Raw genomic sequence first — 20631 nt, 5'->3', positions numbered from 1 at the left:
TGAAAACCAGCTTTCGTAGTCGAACGGTACACACTCGGTAAGTAATCCTATAATTTTTTGTTTATAGCATAGTTTATACAGATTATTCCCAAAAAATTATACGTATTTTGGAAATGTTGAGTGGAATTAGTCTAGAATCGGTTAATTTTATAGAAGAAAACCTTTCAAACAGCCTTAGTCCGTAAAGTTCCCACCTATCGGGCTGCGATTGGCTCATGTATTTAATCGTTCCTACAACGTAATTTTCGGTTAGCGTGGAACGTATCTAAGTGTTATAGGGGGGTCTACTGTATTGTAAAAATATGTACAATTTAGTTGCCTTGCCTTTATCTTCAAATCTTATAAAACTGAGTTTTGTCACACTTCTGAGTGCATCCCAGCTTTCATTTTTTAATATAATGTATCACAGAAGAAGGAAGATTTCTTCTAAGCATACACACACATTGGTTTACAGATTTGCCCAGATGGGCATTTTCTGACCCTTTTTGTTAAAACTTCTAGCAACAAAAAACATCAGCAAAGTTTAATTTATCTATATTTTTTTTAAAAATGACTTGAAAACAATTTTTCAACCTCATACCAAATCATAAGCATGACAACACAAGCAAAAACTTGGATAAATATGAAAATTTCTTGTTAGATTCTGATTTTTTTAAAGAAATTTACATTATTGGCAATCCATAATTATTTAGAAAAAGAAGTGTTTCTATTCACCTAAAATTATAGCAAGAAATTTTAAAATCTAAAAATAATCTGAATTCAGCAATATATGAAAATCTAAATTACATGATAACATAATTTAGATTTTCGACCTGAAGATGGCCTGTTAATTGGGCTGAAAACGTTCGTTTTTTTCAATTATATGTATTTCTCGGCAACAAAAAGATGTCTTGTTTCTGTTTACATGATAACTATTTTTTTTTAACATCCATTTTTGATTATTTTCTTGTAGAGCAGTGGTTCTTAACCAGGAGTCCACAAAGTTTTCAGAGGTATGTGGGCTTAAAAAAGTAAAAATCAATTTATTATCTTAATTTTGTGTTATTGTGTGAAACTGTTTATAATTATGTTAAGAAAACACATATATTACTATAACATATGTTTATTATTTTAATAAATGCATTTCTATATAACTGATTTCTTTTGTAATTTTATTTTACTGTATGCATTTAAAAACATTATTCCAAGATGAAGGTCCATGTCCTTTGTCTGAATGAAAAAGAGGCTTATGGAACAAAAAAGATTAAGAACCCTTTAAGTAATGAAAATGATCAATCTTATACTATGGTTTGATTCTACAAATGCTTGAAGTCATTACATACACTAGTATCACAGTTCTATCAGTGATCAGCAAAATCATTACCATTTATGAAATTTAATAACTTTAAAGTAAAACTTACAATAATAATAAATTAATTTTATATATAAAATTCAATACAGTAATTTATATTTAAAAAAAAATACATTAAAGCTACATAAATTACTATTTTCTATTCTGTACTCTTACCTGTTTTTGAAACAGTCAACACATAAAACACATGTTGGATCAAGTCCACAGTCTCTGCATGAATATGTTGGTTCGCTTGCTTTAAAAACTCGTCCACAGAGAGTAGGAGGGCATTCCACATTTCTAATTTCTTCAAATACCTTTTTAGGTTCATTGGACTGAGTAATAAATCTTTCTAAGGGATTAAATAAAAGATGTTCAGCCTTTTGTTCATCATACGTTAAATTCAAACAATCACAATCAAATGTTGGACTATAAATTGCTGGAACATATTGTGCCCAGTGGACTCTCAGTTCATTAGAATCAAGAGTTTTACACTCAAATTTTTTAATCCAGTCATGTATTCTAAAATCTAAATCATTATGAAATTTTGACTGGCAGGTAACTTCATCAACTTCATCCATAGAATCCATTTTGAATGTAGTAATAAAGTAGCTATAAATAAACAGAATTATTTAATAATTTTTATAAAACATTTCAAAATAAGAAAATTGTAAGCTATTTAAGTTTCAAAATATTTTTATTTTAAATATCAAACTATATTTATTATTAATACAAATTTTATCTATATTAATAAATTCATATATAAAAATATTGTTAGAATAACTATTTTTATACAGTGATTGTCAGATACTAACTGTAATTTCTTAGTTCCATTATACATTTCACTCCCTTTTGTGTATAAGTTAAGAAGTTAAGATTAAAAATACATATGTTGGTTAATTGACATTTTGGCTGCCTTATATAAATTTATCTAGTATGTAATTAGTTTTGGTACAAAATTTGCCTTAGTTTTTTTGCACTTGTGACATGCACAAAGCACATCATTTAAATTTTCATATATGTTCAAGTCACTGTTCAAAAGTTTTTCAAATTCTATGTAAAGTAAGTTGTAGTCTTTGCTCTGTTAGCCATGAAAGAACTTCAAAGAAACATGACAGAAATTCAGCAGATTTATTTTTTTCAAAAAATAAATAACTCTGAAATCTGGTATCTGCTAAAACCTGGGAATATTAGAAGAAACTTGGTGTAGTGTCCCATTAAGAAGTATAAGGAAACTAGTAGTATTGCGGACTGGCCAAAAAGTGGTCATCTGAGGAATAAAACAAAATTGCTTAAGGGTAATTTAAGATTAAATAAAAATAAATCCTTGCCAATACAAAGAAAGCTGGCCTTACAGATGTCTCAAGAAAAACCATTCATCTAACATTAAAAAACGACTTCAAGCTTAAGGCTTACATTGTACTTACTAAATGTACTCAAAAGAAGAAAACAATAATTTGCCTTTTGCAGAGGTATAAAGATGATGATGTAAAAAAAAATATTTCCATAAAAAATGTTTAATGTAGTGAATAAAGTAAATAAAATGACTGTGTCTATGCCAAATCATTGAACGATATTACTCTACATGTCCAGAAATCTTAAAGGAATGTGATAACCTAGGCACAGGTCAATTAGCAAGGAAAAGCAAAACCCTTCTTTGCCAACTGACTCTGTTTTGTTTCAGCAAGGATTGAAGTGAGTGCCAGGAACTAAAACCAGCAATTCTCCCAGTAGGAATAGAATCACTGAATAGAAGTCTGTTCAAAAATCAAACTAAAACTTGCAAGACTAAGCTATGGCCACAGTGCTAAAACAACACAGAATTTCCTTAAAAGAGAAACTTCCAGATTTTATTTCAAAAGAATGCCTTGCACATTGCCTCATCTCAATCCATTAGTTTACTCCATATAAATTGAAGATCTGCACTAAATCCTACACTAGTGTAGAAATTCCATATTCAAAAATGAGCTACTTTTCCATGGAGAAGCATCTGTACCACTGTAGAAAAGTGGAATCCAAGAATTAAAGCCAATATCAAAGCACATGGTGGACACTAAACATTACAAATTACAGTATAATCTCTAAATAGCAGACACCATTGGGACCAAGAAGTTTGTCCACTATTTGGAAGTACAGTACATGACAGTGATCATATTGTATTTTAACCTGGTCATCATAAAGTAAAGAATATAATAGATTACAAAAACATCTAATTTGCATTAGAAATGTGAAAATACCAAAAGTATACATAGCATACATAATTAATATATATAAACAGTATATTATTTATCTTTTCAGCTGTAAAAATTGAATTTTAATTGAATTCCAAATAGCAAACAGATTGTTAGGATACTTTAATTAAATGAAACGTAAAAATTATGACAAAATGTAAATGTTGATTAATTATTAATTCATCAAAAAAGACCTGAGAAGAAGTAACAAAAAAAAAAAAGAAAGAAAGAAAGAAACTGTTACTATGAACAAAAGAGTGAACGAAGGTCTGTTTAGGTGACAATAGTTCAAATGTTGAATTGCAAAAATGATTTGCTAGCCACTTCGAGGGGTAAGAAAGGTATTCGGTATTCTCACATTCATGATGTCATTTATGATCTAAGCAACAACTAATAAAAATCGATAAGGTAATATGTCTACTTTGTAGTTATTGAGTGGATGTAATTTTTCAAACATTTTTGCTTTTTTCAATAAATTATTTATTAAAAATTCTTTAGCCACTACAAAGCTGTTAAGATCATAAATGATGTCATAAAATCAAGAAAACCAAATATCTTCCTACAACTTCGTAACATAATCTTTAAACTTTCACCAAATAAATGCTGTTGTCTTAACCTTAAAACGGTTTCTTTTTCATTACTACTACAGTTCTTGTTGAACAAATGAATAACTTTGGAAAAATTTATGGTTTCTTGGTACCATAAACTTAATTCTAACAATAAGACAGAAGTTTAACAACATTAATATGTATGGCGACAAATGGTAATTGACAACTTAACCAGATTAATCTTCTCTAACAGATAATGAATATTGTTCAGTTTTTACAACCTGCTCTCCTCTCCTATTCCTATTTTAGGCCAGTCTTTATTCGACACTTACACACAAAATTCATCCTCTAGAAGAGTATTTGAACTGATTCTTTGCTTTAGTTTTAAAATATTTTGTGCATAATTAATTCTTTCAAGAATATCAAAGGCAATGTTTTCATGTTGTCAATGCTTTGTGTTTTCATAAGATAGGTTATGGATGATGGTGTCTGTTATTTAGTGTGTCCGCTATTTAGAGATAAATATTATAGATATCCTATTTAAAGGGTTTGGGGATTGTAAAAATGACCGTTAAGTACAGGTGTCTGCAATTTGGAAATGTCCATTAATGGAAGTTTTCCTTGTATCATCTTATCTACCTTATTACTTACTTGTTACAAAAAACAAATTTGTTATAATAGCGAGGTTGAGGCTGAAGTTTTAAATGTGAAAACATGTACGTCGGACATTCAGCGCCACTTTCCTGTAAGCCTAGAAGTTTGACAATGGAATGCTGAGCATGATTCCACTGATTATCCAAACACCATTGTCAAACTTCTAGGCTTACAGGAAAGCGGTGCTGAACATCTGACGTACGTTTTTGCATTTAAAACTTTGGCCTCAATCTCACTAATATTACCTTTTGATAAATTTGAATTGTACACATTTATTTTCGTACTAGAACTTATTAGCATATGGTGTAAATAATTTCTACAAAACTAGCCACAATCATTATTTCTAAAGTCTTACAAAAGTGATCACAGTATAGAGACTCCATTAAATTTATTCATCACAAAATTTAATTGTTACTTTAATTAACTATAAAACTCAATTCATTTATCTACAAAAACTTTCTGATAATTTTATTTTTGTTAAAAGAGAATATTTTATCCAATGTACTAATATTCTGATAGGTGAACCAACCCAATCTATTAATTGTTGACAATTTGCCAAACATTCAAATGTTATTGTTGTTTAAATATTTCAAAATGATCACCAACTGCTATTCTAGATCAAAATGGTTCAACTGACAGAATGTGAATTTTTAAATTCTGACTTTCAAATGCCTAATTGCACCTAGTACTCTCTTACTTCCATAACGAGACAATGCAGACAATGTTCATTAACTTTATTTCATTATAATCAATATATCATTTTCTGTTCCATTTGAATCTATGTAATCCTTTAAGGCAGTGCTACTTAAACTGTAATCCACAACAGTTTATTACTAGGGTGAGATTTCATTTAAAATTTCATAATTTTATATATTGCATTAATAAAATTTTAAAACATTTTTAAAACATGTTATTTATTACTTTCAATTTTCATTATTATTTAAACACTTAGTGCCAAGAATAGGCAAGCAATCTAAATGGACTTGGGAAATTACTTGAAAACAGCCACAAGCCAATTTTTTTATCATTAGAACCAAATCTTATTGTATTTTTCTTACTAATTCAATCTAAAAATTAAAATAAAAAATCCATTTTCTAACTTTTTTATTTAATTTCACAAAAATACTGATCTGCAAGGGACTGAAATGAAAAAAAAAAACTGGTCCTTGAACAAAGTTTGAGAAGCACTGCTTTAAGAGATGTTTAAAAGAATCTTTTAATAAACATTACATTATTAAGTGCAAAGAATTTAATTGAGGAATGAAGTTACTTAACCTCCATTTTCCTTCCATTTGTCTCTCTCATTTTATATAATGGGAAGTGGGAATTACTATTATTAAAGTCAGACATTTTTTTCATCAAGTTGTTAAAGTCAAAATTTTGTAAATTAAACACTTATAAAACAAAAAAGAGATTACAAATAGCTCCATTATCTGCATATTAATGTTAATCTGATTGAAAACAGAACCACCAGAATAAAATGTTCAGAGTTATTGGTATAAATGTTTAATTTAAATATTTCAAATCAATTTCTCAAAGATAAAATTATAATAAATCATCATAAAATACAGAATAAATTTAATTTTATATTTTTGTTCAATTAAATTGTTCAAAAATAAGTTTTTTTTTTGTTTGATAGAAAGATAAGCTATTACTTTTTAGCAATTCATCATTAGCAACTTAAACAAGAAACAAAAACTATGTAAAGACAGATATACGAGGTCTGTTCAAAAAATAACCAAACTTTACTTTTTTAATTTTTATTCTTCAAGTTACAGATTATTGGTCCTTGTCTCCTTCACAAGGTACTCCCCTCCCCTATTCACACACTTTTATTCCAGCAGTGTTTCCACTTTGCAAAGCAGTCTTGGTAAGCTTCTTTTGGAATGTCCTTCAATGCTTGTGATGAATTTGTTTTAATGTCATCAATTCTGTCAAAACAGCATCCTTTTAGCACTGATTTTAATTTTTGAAACAAGAAAAAATCTCAGACAGCTCTGGTGAGTAGGGAGGCTGAGAGAGGACAGTCATTTGATTTTTGGCACAAAACTGGTGAAGTGAGAAGGCTGAGTGAGCAGATGCATTGTCATGGTGAAAAGAATCATCAGTTGTTTTGCCACAACTCTTGCCTCTTTTTTGCAAATTTTTTCACACAACCATTTAAAAACACCTGCATAATACTAACAGTTGACTTTTTGACCTCGAGGCAAAAAATTCAAAGTGCACAACTCCATTGAAGAAAAAAAAAAAAAAAAAANATGATAATAATAATGACTTAAGCCTATTAAGGTTTTTACAAATATATTATATATATAATATATTTGTAAAATTTTTTGTACAGGTATTTGCATTTAAAACTTAGCAAAAAGTTGATTTTCAAATCCCAAAATGTAACCATCCATAGGGTAGTTAAATAGGTGGAGAAATGCTTTCTTTCAATTTAACCTTGCTATGATGAATTTAAACTGTTTTTAACAATGTCTGAATTTGAATAAATATTTTCGTGCACTTGTCACCTGATTTGTGCTTTTTAAAACTAAAATTTCAGAAGTCTTTTTAACATTTTTATAAAGTACTAAAAAGTGATTAAATATGGATTTTTTAGAGAGGGGTAGGTATAATGTATTACAGTGGTACCTCATGATACGAACGCCCCAGCATACGAAATTTTCAGGATATGACATGAAATTCGAACATATTTTTTTCTCCACGATATGAACAAAAACTCACCATACGACGTTACATTAGTTCGCAGCGCCATTTTTTATTCACTTCTGTTCATCGGTCTCAGTCCACGTGTTTGCTTCATCGTGGAAGGATCTCACTTGATAAAGAAAATCTTGAAGTATTATCAGAAAATGACTGATTTTATTGAAAAGAAACATCCCGAAGAGGTTCACACTGGCTGTATTGCTGCTCGGAGTAATGANGTTGATTAACCAAAGAATTTGTAATTTTGTTAGAATTTTATACGAAAAAATGTTAAACTACCAAAACTTGTAGTTTTTCAAAGAAAATATAGACACTTTGTTATTTCAATTAAAAAAAAATGCTTTTCAATCTTAAACATAATATTTTATTTACTTATCTTATTGAATAGATACTATTTTTATTATCCCATGTGAAAAAATACTTTTTACACAATTATAGTGTAAAAAATTCTGTATCGACGTTTCGGGTATCTCCTACCCACCTCATAGCTGGTGTGACAATTTCTTACCTCATTCACGCCGGGTTAATGGATGGTCCATAAGATACAAACTGTCTTGAAATATATGGTTTTTGTTGTTTATCCTACCATAATGAATAAATAATAATTTTGTAAATTTTGAAATTAAATTCTTAGAGAAAGAAGGTACAGGTAACCCCCGTATAACATGGCACTTCTATAGTACGGATTCACTCTAACACGGTTTGAGAATTGGGTAAAACCCTCGTACAACATAAAATATAATAAAGAGTGCGTTCTTTTATACCTCCACGTAACTCTGTGCAAACATTCTAATTGTTTTCGTGGCTACTTTGAATGCTCTTTCAACAAATAATCCATTTAATGGTTAAATTTTACAATTGGGACCCTTCTTTTGCCTCTAAAAGCTCATTTTAGAATTATAGATTCCTCCATCACGATACTATCGATAGTGTGGGTGCCGCCACCTTTCTTTCACCATCGTTCCTAAATGCCTAAAAACAGCAGCGCACTCCCATTGCAGAGCGACCGCTATTAACAAATGTACTTAAAAACTGTTATCAGTTGATGATGCTCATGCTGAGATCATCATATAGGATGAATAATCCTCTGGTAAAATATTTACTTAAATAATAAGTAAGTATTTTACCTATGAAAAAAATGAATAATAAATTCAATTTAAATAAGGATTTAACAGCATGTTTTTTTAAATTTTGGAACCTAAACCTCCCTTTTAGCACTAGTTCTTTGTTTTGCATAACATGGATTCACATAACACAGCAATTTTCTGGAACGTAACTCCCATGTTATATGGGGGTTACCTGTATATCAAATGAATACAGTAAACAAATTTAAGGACTGTATTACTTATATTAATCATCATATTTCATGTATCATTAATGATGTTAAAAGGCTAGCTTAAAAAATAAATATGCACACTTGTTCTAATATCTTAATAGGAATATTACTAGTCATTTCTTTAACATGGATGAGTTCTGTAAAATTTTAGTTTTAGAATATAAAGTCCAAATTAAGAAGGAAATAGTATTTCTCATGTTCCTTTTAGAAGTATTAAAGTGACTTCTTAATATCTTCCTTAGCAATGTTCCAAAAATTAAAATCTTAAGGTACTTATTCCTACTAAGTTATTAAAATAAGTTTACATCTGTTTTTTAAACCACCATTTTAGCATCATTAATAAAATATGACACTTAACAAATATTCAGATTTATTTACTGTATTCATTTAATACTTCTTTCTTTAAGTAAGACATTTAGTTTCAAAAAGTTTATATAATTATTCCTTTGCTGTTATAATTCAATTCAGAACTCAAAAGCAATATTCAAAATAATGAGGTGGTGGAAGAAATTTATGCTGTAAGGACCTGCTAGTACAAGCAAACACCAAATAATAATAATAATAATATCAATTCAGTTTTGTTTTATTTAATTTGAGATTAATCATGTAAAACAAGAATTTACTGCATATTAATTATGTTCTACATCATTTTATTCTAGTAATTATTGTCTTTATGATAAAAATAGTCACATAATTGACTGAAAACTTTAATAAATGAAAAGTTTTTTGCTTCCAAAATTAAAAGTTATCTTGCATTTGTTTGTTTCTGTGAATTGAGTGTCTGTTTTTGTAAATTTTTCTCTATCTCCAAAGAGATTAAAAATTCTCTTGTAATTTGTTTAGACAAAAATTTAAAGAATTCTATCTTAATTGCAAAGACACAGAGATTACGTAAATTCATCCTACTTTCAAAATGATCATCTAAATTTACATAACAATTATTTTAATTTAAAGATAAACACCTAAGTAGGGTCAATAATGCAACATAGTTTTGTCTATGTAAAAATCTCATAACCTGCAATCCTTTTTTTATACAGCAAAAACAAATGATTTAGTCTGGATTATTTTATATGTTATTTTTCAAATGAGACATTCTAAACAGTACTATTGTATTTACTCACTTATAAGACTATCTCGCAAATAGGACGAGGTGTGACTTTAAAGATCAAAATAAACACATTACATTTATTAATACAATTTAATTTTATTTCGTTTAATCACAAATAAAATGTCGAATACACGTAATTGCACACATTGTCTCACAAAAATTACTGGCATTTTAAACCTTAAAGAAAAATCTTGTTAAATCGACAACATAATTTGTTTAAGTAAAGTTAGACAATTGGGAACCTTTTCTGCCAATTGTTAATAGTCAAATCCATTCTGTCGATTACATTTATGAGTTTCTCCAAATTCTGATTTCTAAATAATCATCTGTCTTCACATGGGAATGAATTAAAACTTATATCGAGCTCCCGTGTGATCTTGGAATTTCAAACTGAAATTCAATTCAAAAGCTTTGCTTTTCCTATTGCTATCCATCTTTACTCCTGACAATATATAAGAATGATTGAAATGACCCAGATAAAATACTTTTGTTTTTAAGCACAAGAGAGTGAGCATCCAGTAAAAAATGAAAACACATGGTTCACAAAAATGCAAAGAATCCTCACTCGCGTGTATAGGACAACCTAGGTTTTTGAAGCAATGAAAACTGAATAAAAACCTCGTCTTATATGCAAGTAAATACAATATTTACATAGTTCTTTATTTCATACTACTCATAATAAAAGTATTCTTTCTCATTTATAAGTGCTAGTGTAAAAACTTTTAGTGTATAAATTTTATAGCTGTCCATCTTGGAATCAATTTTTATATCAATAACTGTTATATATGAATAATCTTTATGAAATTAAAATAAAGTCAAAGGATTTAAAGTATGAAATTTTCTCCACTTTAATGAATGCTTAAAATGTAAAAATGTTCCTATTAAATGTATAGTACAATCAAATAAGATAGCACAGAAAACTGATATTCTTCATTTTATACAATGTAGTGTCTTAGTGCTTTATATGTTCAGATTTTAACAGTTTATTATGGTAGAAACTATGTAAATCTTGAACCAAATATTCATTCAATCCTCAAATTTTAATTCATTCAATTGAAATTTACAGAGAGGAACCATTTAGTCAAAACATAGGGAAAAGACCACTATACTGAATATCTTGCACTATATTCTCACCCTTCATTTCTACATTGTAACTGAGTTCTCACTATTAAATTATTGACCCTTGTAATTTTGAATGTCATTTCATGCTAAAAGCTAAAGATATTTTGATGCTTAACAAATAAAATAAAAAACAAAGTTAAAATAAAATTTCTGCAAATATAAATTTAGTAAGTTGCAGTTGTCTCTCCTCTGATTTATTAACTAAAATTGAATTATTTTGTTTAAACACATCCTCTTTTATTAAATTAGTTTTCATTTAATAATTTCTATTTGAGTGAGTTTCCAGACATTTCAAATATACAGTATGTCCATATAACCTTAATCATAAATCTTTATGATTTCCATGATAATATCTGTACAGTATATCCCTATAAAACTTTAATGTTTGGATGGGAAGTCACGAGTGCAGACCTTGTTTGCATGTGCTGGGACTTTTCACTTCAGTATTGGATTTAAAACAGCAGAAGAGTTCTTTTTCTGTTGAGAAGTTGATTATAAAGGTTTGTATAAATGTTCCTTACAAAAATGTCATGAAGTATATAAACTTGTATAAGTTTGACCAAATGGAGCAAGTACAGACTCTTGGATAACTAGTCCAGTGAGTTCATTATTTAAAGAGTTTATATGATGTATATGAACTTCCTGGATGTATTGTACATTACAAAGACTTTGTATATAAAATTTGAAATGTGTCATACACACAACAGTGATTTTTGTATTGACAGATGGTATTATAACCAATCTAAAGAAGTTTCTATTAATTTTCTACTTTTCCTCTTTCAAACAAAGGTTGTGATATGAAAGTTACAAACTAATTTATTCGAAAACACAACTCATAATTCATTTTAGAAAAGAGAATATATGCTTTATTCCCTTAGATTAGACACATTGGACAACATTAACTTGTTTAATATCTTCATTATTTTAATTTTTGTAGAAATAAAATTACAGTAAAAAGCAGAGTGAATGTGTTTTTTTAAATATATTCAATCTGCTTTGTAAGTTCTTTACTTTTACAAATTATAAAATAGGGACTTATAGATGCCTATAAATATTCCATTAAGACTTTAATTTTTCAATTTACATGCTTGGAATTAAAGACATGAGCTTAATAGCCAAACTTCATCTTTAATTCTTTGCACATTTAGAGTTTTTCCTTTACACTTTATTTTTTTTTTTTTCTAGATTCACCTTAACAGTAAGGAAGACTTATCTTTTGCTTTGCAAAATTTTGAGCAATATTTTTAAAGACAGGTCAGGAATATGTAAATTATCTAAATATATAAAATTACTTGTCCTGACTGATTGACTGACTGGGTGACTGATTGTTTCATCATCGCCCAGGGCAAATCATTGAAACTAAAGAGGTGAAATTTGGTACACAGTTAGGGTATGTCATGGAAACGCACACTAAGAAGGGATTTTTCGAAATTCCCCCACAGGGGGAGAGGGAGAGGATTAAGGCTTAACCTGAATAACAGCTTCTACTATACTATTTTAGATGCGATTTTTAGTTTTTAACTGCGTTTTAGTAGGGTATGCCATGAGAATGCACACTAAGAAGGGATTTTTCGAAATTCCTCCGTAGGGGAGATGGAGAGGAAGAATGGCTTCTATTTTACTGTTTTAGATGCGATTTTTTGTTTTCAACTATGTTTAGTCTTCATTGAGTACTTAGATGTATTAAATTGATAACATTTTAGATATTGTTATAAATATTTTTATATATTTCGATTTTTTAACCAAATGTTCAAACTGTTTTAAATTTGAATTTGTTATTGCATATTTGTTTGATTATAGAACGATTGTAAATGTTACAGAAAATTGATCAAATTGAAAACAGTTTGTTTTATTCTCAGTAATTCTCATCATTATCAGTGGTATGTGCAATTACTATGGTTATTGAAATACTGAATATAAATGGTGTTTGCTTGCAAAATCCCCGCGGGCAAAGTCGCGGGTAACAGCTAGTCATCAATAAATCTAATAATTTGTAATGCATTTGATAAAGGAACAACATCAAGAACAATTCATAATCACATAAGAAAACAAAATGGTAGTTAAAAGAAATAAATTATCAAAACTGGTAAATGTCAAAAGTTTATCCTGGTTGTAATATAAGAATAGTTCGTTTTAGCTTTATAGCAGAATTACAGAGTATGTCCAAAAATTTTATTTTTACACCCTTGCAATAACTAAGTAATATTTGTATAACTTTGTTGACTATCGTATTATTTTCATAAATTTATATTTATTTTTTATTTTTAGTACAATTGGAAACATCAGAAGACGATTGTATTCCATCCCCAGATAACAAGAAATAAAAGATCCCCAATAAAATAATAACAAATTATAAAAGACATATTAAAAATTAAAAACATATCAAATATATAATTTGTTAAATTAATATGATACAGTGGAATATTAATATGGATAGCTTAACGAGCATAATTCATTCCAGAATCTTACTCGTAATGCAAAACACTTGTTAAGCAAAGAAATTTTTCCCATATAAATTAATATAAAATAAGATAATGCGTTCCATGCAAAAAAAAAAGGTGCGTGAAACATCTTTACCTTCTCTTTTGGCACAAAATGAACCAACATGGAATGAGAATTTGATTTGCAGAAAAGAAAAGAAAATCAAAATACAGTAATTTCTTATATTTAATTATAGCCTTTACATAGTCCAAGAATTTGGCATATCGTTTGGCATGTTTATTATATAACGTGCTATAGTTGTTGATGCTTATATGTAATATGTTTGATCACAAGTGACCCTAGGATGCTAGCTGAATGAATGCTAAACACAGACTGATATAGCATGCACACAATCCAGGACTTCCCCTCTCCTTGTCACTCATTATGTGAAATATCGCTCATTAAGCAAGTCATTTTTTTACAATTTGTTTTGCTCATTATGCAAATTACTCATTATGAGAGGTGCTCGTTAAGCGAGGTTCCACTCTACGATAATACGACTTTTTGAATTATTTGAAAAATAAAGCAATGAGACAATGCTAAAATATTTCCAATGCAGACAATTGGAGGGGAGTAATGTTGTGGAACATTAATCATTTGTTAAATGTTACCATATGGCAATTTGGAAATAAAACTTCTTTTTCCATAAATGATGACTTGTTACCTTATTTTTCAAACAAATCAAATAATTTAACTGACCAAAAATTAATTCAGTTACAGCAGTCCTTCAATGCTTAATAATTAAGTACAATAATCCCATAAATATCTGGCAAAGCCAGATTAAAAAGTAAAGCTCAACAAAAACATCTAAATAAAGGAAATATTTTAAAGTTGTGGCATAAGAATACTGGAACTAGATTTGACAATAAGATTCAGCATGTGAATAAAGTGCATCTTATATAGATTACAACTACAGGAAGTTTTGGATGAAGCAATGTCACCATGACAATAAACCAGAAAAACAATCATCACAGAAAACGACTGCAAGCTGTACAGAACATAGTTCCTTAAAATCGTTGCACCTACAATAATTTGTCTAAACATCAGACTACTTTTGAGTAATATTAGTTAAGGAACTTTAAGACACAAAGTAAAGCTCAAAGCATTTTACTGTAATGAAGCTTGCTTTCCTGATTTATTATTATAGTGACATTGTTTCATCCAAAACTTCCTGTAGTTGTAGTCTATGTAATGTGCACTTTATTCACATGTTGAGTCTTACTGTCAAATCTGGTTATGCCACAACATTCAAAAGTTTCCCTTAGATGTTTTCTCTAAGCTTTTATCTTTCAATCTGGTTCTATCAGTCTTTTTTATGAGGGTTTCAAGTATTTTTTCCGTCATCAATAACTTCATAACACAATATCTTTCACAATAATTCTATATTTACCCAACAGTCATGTGATAGCATGCATTAAATCATGTCATGTCATGTGATAACTGATTGACCATTATGACAAAATTTAAAAAATGGGCTATTATTTTATAAATACAGTGGTATCTCGGTATATGTCTGCTTTAAAATAAGTCCAATTCAGAATACGTCCTGTTTGGACGAAACAAATTTTGCTTGGTATACGACTTAATTCAATTATGTGCGCCATCTATGAACAAGTAGCACTATCGGTGTACTAGTCCAGACTAGACATAAGCGGTGCCACGTTTTATAACTTTGTTAAATTTCTTCTGATTTTAATTTGTAAGTAAAATTTTATTATTTTTATTAATCATGAATTGCAAAAAGGCAACAGAAAAATAAAAAAATGACTAGAATCACAATGGAACTGAAAAAAGAGATCGTTGAGAAATATGAAGGTGGCATGCGTGTTTGAGATTTAACTGTTTCATACCATATTCTGTGAATGACAATATCGGACAATCGTGAAAAATAAAGACATTATTAAATCTGCTAATGTTTCAAAAGGGGTTAAATCAATTTCTAAACATTAGATCATGTTGAGAAATTGCTTTTGCTTTGGATAACTGAAAAACAGTGTGCTGGTGACAGCGTATCAAAAGCAATTATTTGCAAGAAAGCTAAAAAGATACATGCTGATCTCATGAAAAATCAAGCAGGAACTAGCCAGGAAAGCGAGGTGTTTAAAGCCAGCAAATTTTTTTTTACATGAGAATGGATTAATCATTTTTACATTACTTCTTATGGGAAAGGTTGGTTTGGTATACGTCCTATTCGATATAAGTCCAAACATCAGGAACTGATTAAGATCGTATACTGAGGTTCAATTGTACTCAATATGTTTAAATAAAACCTTCAAAAAGGACAAATAGGAGGCTGTCACCTCTTCAACATACTATTAAACATATGCAGACTCCTAGATTGTTTAGCAGTTTGGTATCACTGTTCCCTCTTATTGTAAATCTAGGTGACAAAATGCCAATCACATAAATCCAAAACAATCAAATACATTTATTCAAAATTTAAGATGTCCATAGTACACATCAGGGACACTATTTTAAATTTCATCCAAAATGGTTCATTAATCACACAGATATTAAGGATCAAAGTTGACACTAACATTAATACATGTAGAATTGCTGTAGAATGCTATATTCTTTTTTATACATTTATCAATAAAACTAAAAATTTTAATATTAAACATGGAATTGAATAAAAAAAATTCCACATATTATAATCATAATAGTACAGGTAACCCCCGTATAACACAGGAGTTACGTTCCAAAAAATTGCTGTGTTATCTGAATCCATGTTATACGAAACAAAGAACTAATGCAAAAAGGGGGGTTAAGTTCCAAAATTTAAAAAAACATGCTGTTAAATCCTTATTTAAATTGAATTTATTATTCATTTTTTTCATAGGTAAAATACTTACTTATTATTTAAGTAAATATTTTACCAGAGGATTATTCATCCTATATGATGATCTCAGCATGAGCATCATCAACTGGTAACAGTTTTTGGGTATGTTTGTTAATAGTGGTTGCTCTGCAATGGGAGTGTGCTGCTGTTTGTAGGCATTTAGGAACGATGATGAAAGAAAGGTGGCAGCACCCACACTATCGATAGTATTGTGATGGAGGAATCTATAATTCTAAAATGAGCTTTTAGAGACAAAAGAAGGGACCCAATTGTAAAATTTAACCATTAAATGGATTATTTGTTAAAAGTTACTTCTCACCTGGTACTGGTCCAATTTATTTAATATAAACACACATAAAAACATTTACTTGACCAGTAAAAATATATTTAATGAAAACAACAAACGTTTTCGACCGCCTTCCTCAGTCTTCCTCAGGTTTTAAATTCTGATATTCGAAAATCGTTGTGCTTAAATATTTAAACATTTTGGAACATATACATCTTTGCGAATAAAATTCATTACGCGCATGCGTATTAATCATTACGTACGTGAACCCAANAGAGATTACAAATAGCTCCATTATCTGCATATTAATGTTAATCTGATTGAAAACAGAACCACCAGAATAAAATGTTCAGAGTTATTGGTATAAATGTTTAATTTAAATATTTCAAATCAATTTCTCAAAGATAAAATTATAATAAATCATCATAAAATACAGAATAAATTTAATTTTATATTTTTGTTCAATTAAATTGTTCAAAAATAAGTTTTTTTTTTGTTTGATAGAAAGATAAGCTATTACTTTTTAGCAATTCATCATTAGCAACTTAAACAAGAAACAAAAACTATGTAAAGACAGATATACGAGGTCTGTTCAAAAAATAACCAAACTTTACTTTTTTAATTTTTATTCTTCAAGTTACAGATTATTGGTCCTTGTCTCCTTCACAAGGTACTCCCCTCCCCTATTCACACACTTTTATTCCAGCAGTGTTTCCACTTTGCAAAGCAGTCTTGGTAAGCTTCTTTTGGAATGTCCTTCAATGCTTGTGATGAATTTGTTTTAATGTCATCAATTCTGTCAAAACAGCATCCTTTTAGCACTGATTTTAATTTTTGAAACAAGAAAAAATCTCAGACAGCTCTGGTGAGTAGGGAGGCTGAGAGAGGACAGTCATTTGATTTTTGGCACAAAACTGGTGAAGTGAGAAGGCTGAGTGAGCAGATGCATTGTCATGGTGAAAAGAATCATCAGTTGTTTTGCCACAACTCTTGCCTCTTTTTTGCAAATTTTTTCACACAACCATTTAAAAACACCTGCATAATACTAACAGTTGACTTTTTGACCTCGAGGCAAAAAATTCAAAGTGCACAACTCCATTGAAGAAAAAAAAAAAAAAAAGTGATCACCACCTTGACATTGGATCAAGACCATCGTGCTTTTTTGGGCATGGAGATCCCTTGCCAACCCACTGTGATGATTGAACTTTTGTCTCAATTCCATAACTGTAGACCTAACTCTCATCACATTATGATCCTTTACTTGAATGTTTTGTCTTTGTTGGCTTGTTGAAAGAGTTCTAGGCAAATATCCACTCAATTTTCCTTCTGCAGTTTGGTCATCAAATAACGAACAAGTTTTGCTACAACTCAATACAAGTTCAATTTTCCTATTAAAATGTCATGGCATAACCCTTTTGAGATCCCAATCTCTACTGCAAGTTCTCTGACAATCAGATGACAATTTGCAAGTACCAGATCCTTGATTTTCTGAATGAGAGTGACATCAGTTGAGGTCAAAGGACTTCCTGGTCGAGGGTCATCTTCAATTGATTGACGACCACTTTTGAATTGGGTAAACCATTTGTAACAGTGCATACAACCTAGAGCAGTGGTATTCAATCTATGGGTTGCCATCCCAAATGAGGTCGCGGAAAATTATCTTGAGGTCGTACTGTTAAAATGTTTGAATACTATTGGTAGGTCAATGCTATTCAATCTATGGGTCGCCACCCCAAATGGGGTCGCGGAAAATTACCTTGGGGTCGCACTGTTAAAATGTTTGAATACTATTGACCTAGAGAATCACCTCCATAAGCTTGATTCAAAAGTTGAAATGTTTCTGTAAAAGTTTTCTCCAGTTTTGTGCAAAACTTCATGCTGCACCATGCTCTCATAAATCACACATTACAAAAAACTGCTACAAACAAATGAAAACAAAACAAGATACCAACAGTCTGAAAAAAGCAGCTTACTCAGTAGTGTTGTCAACCTCACAATGCTAGGGCACTGTTTCCACCCAATTCAAAAAGTTTGGTTATTTTTTGAACAGACCATGTACTATTTTATATAAAGATAAATATATATTCCTTTTATCTAAGAGTGCATCCACACATCTGCTATTTACTAAATGCCAAAAATTCTCCTTTTACCAAACTACTTGTCAAACTATTTGTCACTTGGTGAGCACACACCTACATATATTTGATTTTTTGCTAAGCATCAGTTTATTGTGAAAACAACAAATGTTCATCTGAGATCTAGAAAATAAACAATTCTCAAGCCACTGCTTTTATAGTTACAAGTAGTTCATATCTGTTAATGAAAAAAGCCTAAAAGAAGAAGAAAGTGGATGGTATCACTTTATCAAAGCAGAAAAATGTACATAGAAAAAATAAAATATTTAAACAAAAAAATTCAAATAAAAGACTAGAGGTAGTTTAAAAAAAACTAAAATAGTAATACTGATGACCAGAAATAAGAAAATACAAGAATGCAAGTATAATGTGTAGATAGACAACACACATGCACAGAGGCAAATATTTATCTCCTTTGATTTGGCACAATTTACCAAGAATTGGGAAACAGCAAATACTGAATATTCATCATGAGTAAACCATCCACACTACTCGGTATCTTCCAAATGTTTGCTTGGCATTCAGTGAATAGCAAATGTGTGGACACACTAATAATTTGCATTGAGTTTCCAAGCCAAAATATATTATCAGATAACAATTCTAAAATGGATAAATAAATTTGACTAAATTATCTTCTATTTTGAAAGAAAATAATAGTGTATAAGGGACAAAAATGATCAATTTTCAAGTCATAGTCCAAAGTAATATTTTGTGATAATAAAATTACAAAATACTTTGACATCAGAGAGGTCTGCTTGCAAAAACTATAGAATCTTCAGACTAACTGGATTTGAAAAATGAACAACTGAACATTTTTAATTCAATAAAGTACATTCAAATATTTTTCCTAAACTTCTTTCCATACTTCTATTTTCTTGTATTGTATTTTCTATTATTTTTTATAAATGAAGATATACTTTATTTATAAATACAATAGAAAAAATAATACAAGAAGAAAATTTTAATATATAAACAAGATAAAAATACTAAACATTTAATATTTTTGTTTTGTATCAAATGATTGTTTGTTTATTTTAATGTAAACTAACAAATAATAGTTCAAATGATAGTCAAATAAAAATAAATTATTTATCTTGGTTACGTAAATACATGAGACTAGTTTTGAAAATGAAAAAGTTATTTTTGATCACATCAACACACACACACACACACACAATAATGTAGATCATTAAAATATAATAAAATTTCTCACTTTAAATCATAAAATTGAAAGGAATAAGGATTAAAACTGAATTATAATATAAAAAGAAATCAAAATACAATATAATGAATAAATAATAATTTTGTAAATTTTGAAATTAAATTCTTAGAGAAAGAAGGTACAGGTAACCCCCGTATAACATGGCACTTCTATAGTACGGATTCACTCTAACACGGTTTGAGAATTGGGTAAAACCCTCGTACAACATAAAATATAATAAAGAGTGCGTTCTTTTATACCTCCACGTGACTCTGTGCAAACATTCTAATTGTTTTCGTGGCTACTTTGAATGCTCTTTCAACAAATAATCCATTTAATGGTTAAATTTTACAATTGGGACCCTTCTTTTGCCTCTAAAAGCTCATTTTAGAATTATAGATTCCTCCATCACGATACTATCGATAGTGTGGGTGCCGCCACCTTTCTTTCACCATCGTTCCTAAATGCCTAAAAACAGCAGCGCACTCCCATTGCAGAGCGACCGCTATTAACAAATGTACTTAAAAACTGTTATCAGTTGATGATGCTCATGCTGAGATCATCATATAGGATGAATAATCCTCTGGTAAAATATTTACTTAAATAATAAGTAAGTATTTTACCTATGAAAAAAATGAATAATAAATC

General features: G+C 29.4%; 1 protein-coding gene across 2 annotated transcripts in view; it reads right to left on the bottom strand.

Moving 5' to 3' along the window:
- Positions 1 to 20631, bottom strand: part of LOC111624052 (E3 ubiquitin-protein ligase UBR2-like) — a 60441-nt gene that overhangs the window by 29563 nt on the left and 10247 nt on the right. For both annotated transcript variants that reach the window (XM_023366832.1, XM_023366831.1), the window contains exon 2: positions 1508 to 1942. In XM_023366832.1, coding sequence (XP_023222600.1) covers positions 1508 to 1920 — 413 coding nt within the window. In that variant the 5' untranslated portion in view covers positions 1921 to 1942. The remainder of the gene's footprint in view (positions 1 to 1507; positions 1943 to 20631) is intronic.

Source organism: Centruroides sculpturatus, unplaced genomic scaffold (genome assembly GCF_000671375.1).
Source record: "Centruroides sculpturatus isolate CEXI.00-Female unplaced genomic scaffold, Cexi_2.0 scaffold323, whole genome shotgun sequence".
Lineage (NCBI taxonomy): Eukaryota > Metazoa > Arthropoda > Arachnida > Scorpiones > Buthidae > Centruroides > Centruroides sculpturatus.
The sequence above is the reverse complement of the archived record's forward strand: the minus strand, read 5'-3'. Positions and strand labels throughout refer to the sequence as shown.